This window comes from Tursiops truncatus, chromosome 3 (assembly GCF_011762595.2).
Source record: "Tursiops truncatus isolate mTurTru1 chromosome 3, mTurTru1.mat.Y, whole genome shotgun sequence".
NCBI classification, from domain to species: Eukaryota; Metazoa; Chordata; class Mammalia; order Artiodactyla; family Delphinidae; genus Tursiops; species Tursiops truncatus.
Window position 1 is genome coordinate 164,529,159 of NC_047036.1, and position 11,904 is coordinate 164,541,062.

Consider the following 11,904-nt stretch of genomic DNA (forward strand, 5'->3'; position numbering starts at 1 on the left):
ATGAAGCTCTGCCTGGCAAACGGGGACTGTCGGCTGCTGTATCATCCCGTTCCGTCAGCACAGCCCCATCGCAGCCCTCTCTTCCAACAGGCAAAGCCTGTGACCCTGCGGCCAGACAGTTCAACACCCTCATTCCCTGGTGCCTGCCCCACACCGGGAACAGGCACAACCACTGGGCCGGCCTCTACGGACGGCTCGAGTGGGACGGCTTCTTCAGCACGACCGTCACCAACCCCGAGCCCATGGGCAAGCAGGTAGGTCTGAGGGCCACTTGGGCCTGGGCGGGGACGGAGGCACGGGCTTCGCGGCTGGGCCGGCCCTCCTCGCCGCCTCCTGCCTCTGCGCCCCGGCCCCGGGTGGGCTTCCCGTGGCCCCGTCTCCTTCCCACCCACATCGCACCTCTTGCCCCCAGGGCCGCGTGCTCCACCCAGAGCAGCACCGCGTCGTGAGTGTGCGGGAGTGCGCCCGCTCTCAGGGCTTCCCCGACACCTACCGGCTGTTCGGCAACATCCTGGACAAGCACCGGCAGGTCAGTGGAGCGGAGTCGGCCCGGGTCTCCTCCCCGCTGAGGAGAGGCGAGCGGCACCGTGCACGAAGCAGCCCTGGCCGGAGGGAGACCAGGGGGTCGGGGGTCGGTGGGGAGCTTGACTCGCAGTCACTTTCTAGGGGACGCTGAGCCCCCAGAGCTGGGGGCTGACTGGCCTCAGCACTCCCACGAGGGGGTGGTCAGGAAGGAGGGACCCTGTCCCCGGGACCCAGGGCGCTCCCGGGTCAGGCGGAGTCGCCAAGTGTGTCAGGTGCCGTGGACAGCTGAGGCACATTCCGCCCAAAGGAAAGTTCCAGCGCATTGCAGAGCGCAGACGAAATACCCGGTGGTGAAAACTCCCTGTTGCTAAGGGTTGAAACGAACCAATAATTCCTCCTGTTTCTCAGAGTGTTCGGTTTGGCTGTTAATGAAATGTATTTCCAAGGAGCGCAGGCATGTGGCTGAAAAGGCCAGCAGTGCCTGGGGGTTACAGCGAGACCCTCCCATTTCACCCCTCTCACCCCTCTCGGCCATCCTGTGCTCTGGGAGCAGAGCTCTCAGCTAGTAGTGAAACATAGTAGCTTCCATGTCCAGATTCTAAGATTTTCTAAAGCCCTTTAAAGGCCCCCTTCTCCGAGTGGTGCTTGACCTGCTGGTGTTTGGGGCGGGAGGGTGGGCTGGGTGGAGGGTCTGAGTGCCATCCTGAGGGAAGGGCTTTGGAGGCCTGTGTGAGCCTGAGACCGGGGGCCCAGTGCCCGTGTCCGAGTGGAGGCTAGCGCTGACTCCAGCCATGCCGAACCACATGTCGCCCTCCTTCCCTCCTGCAGGTGGGTAACGCTGTGCCACCGCCACTGGCCAAAGCCATCGGCTTGGAGATCAAGCGCTGTATGATGGTCAGAGCGCGAGAGAGCACCTCAGGTATGGTAGGGAGCGGTGGGGACAGCAGGGGTTTGGCTTTAGGCTCTGAGACTGGGGCGAGTCACCCACCCTCCCTGGTGGCCTTGCGTCTCTCAGGGTTGCTCTGAGATGAGTGAGCGTGTGGGTAAGCACGGAGCACCGGGGCCCGGCACGCAGTGGACGAGTGGTCAGATTTCGGGGTGCTTGGCTCTGTCCTGCTAAGTGAGTCTGGGTCGGCTGCGCCCGCCTCAGACACTAGCCCATAACCCAGGTGGTCTGGAAACCTTTAGGGAGCACCTGAGCAGTGTTCAGTCTCTGAATGCTGGTGCAGAGCTGCTGCAGGTTCTTATGAGGTGGTCCTTTTAGTGTCAACGACTGGGCATTAACGTAGTTCCTGGTCCACGTACCTGATGTGCTTGCCTATTGCTTCGTGTAACATTACATTACATACTCTCCCTTTTATATCTCTTCAGTTAAAATCAAGGAGGAGACTGCTAAGGACTAGTTCTGCCCTCCAATCGCCTTTGTTTCTGGCACCGGAGATCCCCAACGTGCACTGATATTGTTGTATTTTTAACATGTCAATCTGTCAGTTCAGATGTGTTGTACACGGTGTTTGTGGCCTTGGCTGACATGAAGCTCTTTTGTGAGATTTGCTTATCGACTAATTTGACTTAGTGATGAAACTGTGCAGTACTTTGTCCGTTCTGGATTTTAAAAGTTTTTTATTATGCATTATATCAAAGTTACCACTGTATGAGTGGAAATTAAGACTTTATGTAGTTTTTATATGTTGTAATATTTCTTCAAATAAATCTCTCCTATAAATCACCCTGGGTGATGACTCCTGATTTGCCAGGGACTTCTGGCCGCCTCTCAGCTGAGGCTGGATGAGAGTGGGCTCCTCAGTGTCGCAGGTGACCCCGCGGAGGCCTCGTTAGACGTCCCACGCCTGTTTGGGGTGGGGGTGGTGGCTCAGTTCTGGCCAATACGATGCAAGTGGAACTTGCTGGTGCGGTTTCCCAGAACGCCCTTTAAAGGAAGAATCTTGGACTCCCCGTGGCCTTGTAGCCCTGGGCTGTGATGCCTGGCAAGGCAGCAACTGTCCTGTGACCGTGAGGCCAGAAGCCCCATGCAATGGATGGTGGAGCAAAAAGAGTCACTCGTAGCCCTGGCCTGCCACCCCCAGGCAGAGCCCTTATTTGTTTAAGCATCTGGGAGGTGGGCTTTCCATACTTTCACCCTGACTCAGTCCTACTGAATTCTGAGATGAACGACCCTTTTCTTTGATTTGTCTTTGGGAAAAGACCTGCTATAAAATGACGACAAAGCAGAAGCAGACAAAGACATGTGAGTCACCAGCACACACAACCCAAAGGGCCGCTGTTAGAATGTCAAGTAACACCTGCCCCACCACCTCTACGTGTGCTTTTAGGAAAGCACTTGGTGGCATCTCAACTGTAACTGTCCATGTAAGTCACGGGTGCCTTAATCATAAGACTAAGGGACTAGGACTTCCCTGGTGGCGCAGTGGTTAAGAATCCACCTGCCAGTGCAGGGGACACGGGTTTGATCCCTGGTCCGGGAAGATCCCACATAACGCAGAGCAACTAAGCCCATGCGCCACAACTACTGAGCCTGCGCTCTAGAGCCCGAAAGCCACAACTACTGAGCCCTCGTGCCACAACTACTGAAGCCCATGCACCTAGAGCCTATGCTCCGCAACAACAGAAGCCACCGCAATGAGAAGCCTGCGCTCGCCGCAACTAGAGAAAGCCACGTGCAGCAACAAAGACCCAACGCAGCCAAATCAATCAATCTATCAATCTGAAAAAAAAAGACCAAGGGACTAGAGATAATTCAAATGTAAAATTTAAGCTCCTTCATGGTAATTAAGATGTTCCCTCTTCTCTTGTAAACGACACTGCACTGAACATCCTTGTATGGACTCTTCCATTGTATCCTTTAAGGAAATATGTAGAGAGCTTCCTGGATCACTGAGTATAAATGTTTTCATATTTCCCTTTCAGGTCATGTGGCTGACCTACCCTCCTGGAGAGGTTTTAATGCTTCTCCCACCAACAGTGCCACCTGGACTTTACCCTACCCTGGCTTTTGCCTCTTCGATCCTTGTCAATGGAATAGTGAGTCTTGTTAGCAATTTTTTCTTTTTTTTTGGCCACATGCATGGCTTGCAGAATTAGTTTCCCAGTCAGGGACTGAACCCTGGCCCTCGGCAGTGAAAGCACTTGAACCCTGGCCCTCGGCAGTGAAAGCGCGTGGGGTCCTAACCACTGGAACACCAGGGAATTCCCTTGTTAGCATTTTTTAGGAGTGATTCAACACTCCCAAGTGTCTGGTGGCCACTGGAATTTGTTCCTTATCTCCGTGGTGACACATGCTGTAACCTTCGTCCTTGCTAGGGGCTGTCCCCTGCTTGTGTTACTTTCATCTTGAGTCATCCTATCTTTGCTGTAAAGAGACTTTATTTTTAGGGATTAAATTTATATTTGTCTGCTCTTCTATTTTTTTAGAGCCTACTCAGAAAGGCCTTCCCTACCCCTAAATCAAACTAGTGTTTTCTTGCATTATTTCTATGACGTCTTAACATATGAATCATTTTTATGTGGCGGGAAATTGACATCTCAACTTATTTTTTCAACAGGTAACGAACGCACATGGTAAACACAACAGCTCGACATGGTAAAGTTCCCCTGTCAGATTTTATTTTTTAGCTATATGTTCTGTTTTGGTTTTTTTTTTAAGCTAAAAACACATGAAAAAGTATATCGTGAGTACAGTGAAAAGTATGCTAAGTCTTCATTCCCAGGCCCCCTGACCAAGACACTAAATCCTTGGCTTTCCAAAGTCCTTCTGTGCCCGAGTGCAGGTGTGTGTGTCTATCTTTGCTACAAATAAATGGTGGCATCGATTATAAGCGCTTTGCACTTTGAAGGTTGTTCTACCTAGGAGTGTCTCACTGGATTCCCATTGTAAACTGAGGTCTAATATGAAATGCACAAGTCCTGGGTGTGCAGCAGTTTATTCCGGTAAATGAATCAGTCTGAGGACCGACATCCTTATCAGACTATAGAATGTTTCCATCACCCCAGAAGTCCCCTGTGTCCCTTCCCAGTTCAGTATCCCCCTTTGCCACCGCCACCAGGCAACTTCTGGTCCACGTCCATCTTCATGGATGACTTTCTCCTGTTGGTGCAGTGTGGGCTTCTCTGGCTGCTTTCACTCAGCCTAATGGTTTTGAGATTCACCCATGTTGCTAATGTATAATCGGTAGTTGGTCCCTCCTTCTCACTATGCAGAAGGAATGCCCTTATTTTAAACCTCATCAGTCTGTGTTTTAAAGTCTTCATACAGATATTACAAGTTTCTTAACTCAATTCCTAGGTATTTAATCCTTTTATTACTAATGTATGCAGGATGTTATTTTCCAAACAGTGGTCCTTTGCCTACAGAAAGATTATTGACTTTGTATTTTCTATTTTTATATATATATATATATATATATATATATATATATATATATATATATATATATTTTGTGTGTGTGTGTGTTACGCGGGCGTCTCACTGTTGTGGCCTCTCCCGTTGCGGAGCACAGGCTCCGGACGCGCAGGCTCAGCGGCCATGGCTCACGGGCCCAGCCGCTCCGCGGCACGTGGGATCCTCCCGGACCGGGGCACGAACCCGCATCCCCCTCATCGGCAGGCGGACTCTCAACCACTGCACCACCAGAGAAGCCCTATATATATATTTTTTAACTTAGCCAACTTACTGAATTCCATCATTTTTGTGATACTTTTCCAGTTGAGGTCATCGTTTCAGGTATTCAGTATGCAACCAGGAAAAATCTGAGGAGCACGTTAGCATAAAGAGTGGAAACAGTGTTCTGTGGCTCAGCCCTTGGGTCTCAGCTGGGTGGTGGGCTGTCCCTCAGGGGTGCAGTTCCAGGGGTGGCCCAGGGTATACCTGCCTGTGAGATATACCCACCTCCATGCACCCCGAGCTCGCTGGCCTGAGCCAGGCTTGTGGACCTAGGGGGTGCTGCTGTGCTTGGGTGGGCCAGAGTGAGGGGACACTGCTGCCAGCAGGTAGCTCCTGCCACCCTGGCCGACTGGCAGGGAAACTGTTCCTTCCATCAGGGTGGAAGTTGAGCCTTTTCTGGGGAGAATAGTGATGGTAGTAGATTGGCGTACATGTACTCTATTTTTGTAAATTGAAGTATAGCTGATTTACAATGTTGTGTTAATTACTGCTGTACAGCAAAGTGACTCAGTTATACATTTATATACGTTCTTTTTTTATATATATTCTTTTCCCTTATGGCTTATCAAAGGATATTGAATATAGTTCTCTGTGCTATACAGTAGGACCTTGTTGTTCATCCAGTCTATATATAAAAGCTTCCATCTGCTAACCCCAGCTACCCACTCCATCCCTCCCCCAACCCCCTCCTCTTGTAGACCACAAGTCTGTTCTCTATGTCATGTCTGTGAGTCTGTTTCTGTTTCGTTGATAGGTTCATTTGTGTCATATTTTAGCTTCCACATGTAAGTGATATCATATGGTATTTGTCTTTCTCTTTCTGATTTATTTCACTTAGCATGATAATCTCTAGTTGCATCCATGTTGCTGCAAATGGCATTATTTTGTTCTTACTTACTACTACTGAGTAGTAGTCCATTGTATATATGTACCACATCTTCTTTATACATTCATCTGTTGATGGACATTTAGGTGAATAGTGCTGCAATGAACATAGGGGTGGATGTATCTTTTTGAATTAGAGTTTTGTCCAGATATATGCCCAGAATTGCTGGATCATATAATTTTTTTTAAAGATTTTTTTGATGTGGACCATTTTTAAAGTCTTTACTGAATTTGTTACAATATTGTTTTTGTTTTATGTTTTATTTTTTTGGCCACAAGGCATGTGGGATCTTAGTTCCCTGACCAGGGAACGAACCCACACCCCCTGCATTGGAAGGTGAAGTCTTAACTACTGGACCTCCAGGGAAGTCCCAAATTGTAAGTAACCCCCTAGGTAATTCTATGTTTAGTTTTCTGAGGAACCTCCGTACTGTTTTTCACAGTGGCTGCAGATTGGCATACATTTAATCAATGGAAATCCACTGGTGCTCAAAACCTCATTACCGGACTTCCCTGGTGGTGCAGCGGTTAAGAATCCACCTGCCAGTGCAGGGCACACGTGTTCGACCCTGGTCTGGGAAGATCCCACATGCCATGGGGCAACTAAGCCCGTGCACCACAACTACTGAGCCTGCGCTCTAGAGCCCGCAAGCCACAACTAGTGAGCCCACGTTCCACAACTACTGAAACCCGCGCACCTAGAACCTGTGCTCCACAACAAGAGAAGCCACGCAATGAGAAGCATGTGCACCGCAACGAAGAGTAGCCCCCGCTCACCTCAACTAGAGAAAGCCCGTGCGCAGCAATGAAGACCCAGCACAGCCAAAAATAAATAAATAAAATTAACAAAGAAACACACACAAAAAAACCTCATTACCATTTGAGGTGACTATTCACAAATGCCCCCTTTTTTTTTTCGGCCACACAGCACGGCTTGTGGGATCTTAGTTCCCTGACCAGGGATCGAACCCGGGCCCCAGCAGTGAAAGCACTGAGTCCTAATCACTGGACTGCCAGGGAATTCTCAGAAGTTCCTTCCTTTTTTTTTTTTTTAAATAGTTTTTAAAATTATTTTTTAAATAAATTTATTTGTTTATTTTTGGCTGCGTTGGGCCTTCATTGCTGTGCGTGGGCTTTCTCTAGTTGCGGTGAGTGGGGGCTGCTCTTCATTGAGGTGAATGGGCTTCTCACTGCAGTGGCTTCTCTTGCTGCGGAGCACAGGCTCTAGGCGCGCGGGATTCAGTAGTTGTGGCTTGTGGGCTCTAGAGTGCAGGCTCAGCAGTTGTGGTGCATGGGCTTAGTTGCTCTGTGGCATGTGGGATCTTCCAGGACCAGAGCTCAAACCTGTGTCTCCTGAACTGGCAGCTGGATTCTTCACCACTGCATCACCAGGGAAGTCCCTCGTTTTTAAAACTGAATAGTATTCCATTGGATGGATGGACCACATTTTGTTCATTCATCCGTTGATGGACTCTGTGGTTGCTTCCACCTTTTGGCTAGTGTAAATCATGCTGCTATGAATGTGGATGTACAAATATCTGTTTGAGACCCCCCCCTTTTTTTTTTTAATCTTTTGGCCATGCCGCATGGCATGTGGGATCTTAGTTCCCCGACCAGGGATCGAACCTGTGCCACCCGCAATGGAAGCGTGGAGTCTTAACCACTGGACTGCCAGGGAAGTTCTGAGACCACACTTGCAATTCCCAGTAGAATTGCTGGGTCGTATTTCTATTCTACAGTAATTCTATTTCTAATTTTTTGTGGACCTGTCATACTGTTTTCCACAACAGAAGGGGTTTTTTTTTGGTCTTTTTTTAAATGAAATAAATATTCAAGGCACAGCGGAAGCCCATTTGTGTAACTCTCGGATCCCCGTCTGCTACTTCCCCAGACACAACCACTATGAAAGTGTTGGTCTGTCTCCTTCCTGTCTATGTTTTCCCACAGTTATCATGTCCCTAAACTCAGTTATTCTCTGTGTGTTCAGAAACATTAGGTTAATCTATTCTACCACACATATCTATCTGCAACCTGCTTTTCTCCCTCAAGCATGTTGGCAGTTTTTAAAAAGCAAGCTATAGAAAAAGAGACACTGAATCCTACGACTGCCAAAACGAATGGTCAGCACTTGTTTCCTCTTTTTGTGTCATGAGGAAGCCTTTCTAACACCCCATCATCACCACAGTGACCATGATCACACACATGTGTAATGTGCCTGTGAGCTTTGTCCACACTGACATGCAATCGTTTGCAACTACTAATCAAAAACTTACACAGACATCGTCACACAGCCACTGATCTACCGCTGACTATTCCAGTCCTGGTTCCGGGGCTGGGCATGCACGTAGCAATAAGACAGACCAATGCCGCCCCTGTCTGTCTCAAGAACAAGACAGGCAGGCAAACTCCACAACGAACAAGGGGATTTGAAAGAGTGAGAACTGCTACAATCAAAATAAATCAGAGAATTGGGATGGAGTGACTCTGATCTTTGCTTTGTTCCTCTCCAGATTTTATTATTAAAATGCACAGATCTTACATGTGCACCTGGATCTTTTTAAAGGATCTGACCCTTTTATTTTTAAGGGTAGCTGGAGTTTTTATGTGTGTATTTGTCTGTGTCATCAACCGCCCAGATCAAGATGGAGAAAAGTCCCATCACCTGCCTGGAACCCCTCGCAAGTGGGTCCCATCCCCATTAAGAGATGGTCACAGTTCTGATTTCTGTTACTATGCATTAGTTTCGCCTGTCTGAGAATTTCACACCAATGGAATCATATGGTATCTATTCTTTTGTGTCTGTGACATGCATCCATGTCACCGTGCATCAATGTCATTTGCCCCTCTTTATTGCTACGTGGTACTCCATTGTAGAGATGGAACACAGTTTTTTGTCCATCCATTCGTTGATGGACGTTGGAGTTGTGTTATGACCTGAACTGTGTCCCCCCGAAATTCATACGTTGAAGCCCTAACCCCCAGTACCTCCGAATGTGAGTGTATTTGGAGATAGAGTCTTTAAAGAAGTGATTGAATTAAAATGAGGTCATTAGGATTTGCAGCAGCATGGATGGACCTAGAGATTATCATACTAAGTGAAGAAAGAGAAGTACCATAAGGTATCAGTTACATGTGGGATCCAAACTGTGATACAAATGAACTTACGAAACAAAAACAGATTCACGGATATAGAACACAAATTTATGGTTACTAAAGGGGAAAGGGGGTAGGGGAGGGATAAATTAGGAGTTTGGGATTAGCAGATACAAAGTACTATATATAAAATAGATACAACAGGGAATTATATTCAATATCCTATAATAAACCATATTATAGGATATAATAAAACCTCCCTGCCTCCCTGTCTCTCCCTCTCCGGGAGGGAGGGAGGGAGAGGGAGAGACAGAGGGAGGCAGGAGAGGGAGAGAGGGAGAGGGAGGGGCAGAGAGGGAGGGAGGAGAGGAAGCAGGGAGAAATCAGAGAAAGAACACACCATCTACATTTCTGTCAAATGACACCGGGGATCCTTACACAACCAGGAGAAAATAACACAGCGAGGCTCTTTCTCAGCTGGAACTGGAACTGCAGACGGGGCCAGACACCACCAGGCTGGCCACACATGTCCAGCCGCCGCCCCAGCCCCGTGAGACCGGTCACCGGGGCTCTGAATGTCTGTTCCAGGGAGCTGAGGTTCACCCTCTCGCCTGGGAGGCCGGGTGAAGACAGCAGGGCCCCGGACTGGACACACAGGGGGAAAAGCAGCCCCACAGCACAGCTTGTGCGAGCAGATTCAGCCGCCAGATTCCAGAGGCCCGGGATCCCCCTGTGGCCCGTGAAACCCAGGAGCCACGTGGGTCTTGCTGCCCGGGACAGCGGCTTGGGGAACAGAAGTTAGGGCAGCGGAAGTTGGCGTGATGGACCCGAAGCATCTGCCTGGGTCCGCGTGCATCCGTGGCTGTCCCCGAAATCTAGCCGCCCAGAGGCAAACGAGGTGTCACATCTTATGCAGCAGCCTGTTACACAGAAGCGGTGAGGATGCTCAGCCCCGTCTGAACCCCGGGCAGAGCTCACAGGCCGATGCCCACCTGGCCTGGAGTTTGCAAAACTGTCCACGGGGGCGAGATGGAAGCAAGTTTGTAAAAGGCTGAGGAACCGATCAACTGGGAAGGAGCCTGTAGAGACAGGAACTAAACGCAGTGCCTGAGGCCTGGCTCGAGCCAGATGGGGCCAGGAACATAAAGACTGCCATGGCGGGGGTGGGGTGGGGGGACTTCCCTGGTGGCGCAGTGGTTAAGAATCTGCCTGCCAGGCCATTTCATGGACGACGGGTGTGAGAGAGCATCTGCGGGTGCCAGGCGGGAGGGGACAGGGAAGACCCCGCCAGGGGTGTGTGGATTTGAGCCTCTGCATTTCTAACCCGAGATCTCAAAATGCACCGTGATTCCTGTCCATTGGAGTGTAAAGTTTATGTAGGGAATCTTGGAAACGATGGTAACAAGACTGAATTAGAACGAACTGTAGGCTATTAGGGACCACTCCGAAGTGTGTGGGTAGCTAGATACCCTACCGACTTCACTTTAGTTGAATTTGAAGATCCCCCAGATGCAGCCGATGCTGTCCGAGAACAAGATGGGAGAACATTACGTGGCTGCCTATTAAGAGTGGACCTGTCGAATGGGGAAAAGAGAAGTCGAAATCGTGGCCGCCTCCTTCTTGGGGTCGTCGCCCTCGATATGATTATCAGAGGATTCCTCCATCTCGCCACAGATCTCCAAGACGGAGAAGCTTCTCCCGCAGCCGGAGCACGTCCCCTTCTAGAGATAGGAGAAGAGAGAGATCACTGTCCTGGGAGAGAAATCACAAGCTGTCCCGATCTTTCTCTAGGTCTCCTAGCCGATCCAGGTCAAATGAAAGGAAATAGAAGACCACTTTGCAAGAGGAGTGGTGCACAGGAAATAACTTCATTTGACAGGAGTATGTACAGAAAATTCAAGTTTTGTTTGAGACTTCCGAAGCTTGGTGCATTTTTAAAATGTTTTAGCTGTTCACATTTGTTTGTCTCTTGGAATAGTGACACATAAAGGTGTCATTCTCTATGGTTTGAAATGGATCATATGAGGCATGTAATATGAAGAATTGTTACTTTACAATGTTCCCTTTAGCAAAATTGAACTTGCTTTGAAGTTTTGGTCTTGCCTAGACTGATAATAAAACTCTAACTCCTGCCCACCTAAAGTGTGATGTTTATTATTATGGAAACAACACTGGCAAACATTGAAAAGACTTTCTGTAGCTGGGATATGGTATGCAGCTGTAGTTAAGCAAGCAGTCTTTAAAAGCTGCTGTGAACACAAGCCAGCAGGTAGAAGTGAAAGCCGCACCCTTACCCTAGATTAGAGGTTTAAAAATTCCACCAGTCTTCACACCGGACGAGAGGTTGTCCAGTGGGTTTAGAATCTAAGGAGTTTCAAGAAAGTTAGTTTACCTTTGCTTTAGGTCATAAGTTCCTTCTGTGATTGCTGTATATGAATACATAACTCTTTGTAATATTATTTGGAAATTTGAGACTATTCAAGATACCAATGTCCTGCCCGTTTAAGGGTCCATTGTAGAGCTGAACTTTTGAGTTACTGTGCAAGATTTTTTTTTTTCATGCTGTCATTGGTAACATGTTGTGTGAGAATCCTTGGGATTAATGTTTTGGTTACAAAAAACAAACAAAAAAAAGAATCCTCCTGCCAATGCAGGGGACAGGGGCTCGAGCCCTGGTCCGGGAAGATCCCACGTGCTGCAGAGCAACTAAGCCCGTGCAC

At 48.6% G+C, this 11,904-nt stretch overlaps 1 protein-coding gene and 1 pseudogene across 6 annotated transcripts in view; both read left to right on the forward strand.

Moving 5' to 3' along the window:
- The window catches only part of DNMT1 (DNA methyltransferase 1), a 42,414-nt gene extending 40,160 nt beyond the window's left edge, over positions 1-2,254 (forward strand). For 5 of the 6 annotated variants that reach the window (XM_033854376.2, XM_033854377.2, XM_033854379.2 and 2 more), the window contains exons 37-40: positions 91-254; positions 413-529; positions 1,354-1,444; positions 1,897-2,254. In XM_033854376.2, coding sequence (XP_033710267.1) covers positions 91-254; positions 413-529; positions 1,354-1,444; positions 1,897-1,928 — 404 coding nt within the window. In that variant the 3' untranslated portion in view covers positions 1,929-2,254. Of the gene's footprint in view, positions 1-90; positions 255-412; positions 530-1,353; positions 1,450-1,896 lie in introns of all 6 variants that reach the window. The other variant, XM_033854381.2, reaches the window with a different exon arrangement.
- An 8,153-nt stretch (positions 2,255-10,407) lies between these two features.
- Positions 10,408-11,475, forward strand: LOC117311762 (serine/arginine-rich splicing factor 3 pseudogene; annotated as a pseudogene).
- The last annotated feature ends 429 nt before the right edge of the window (positions 11,476-11,904 follow it).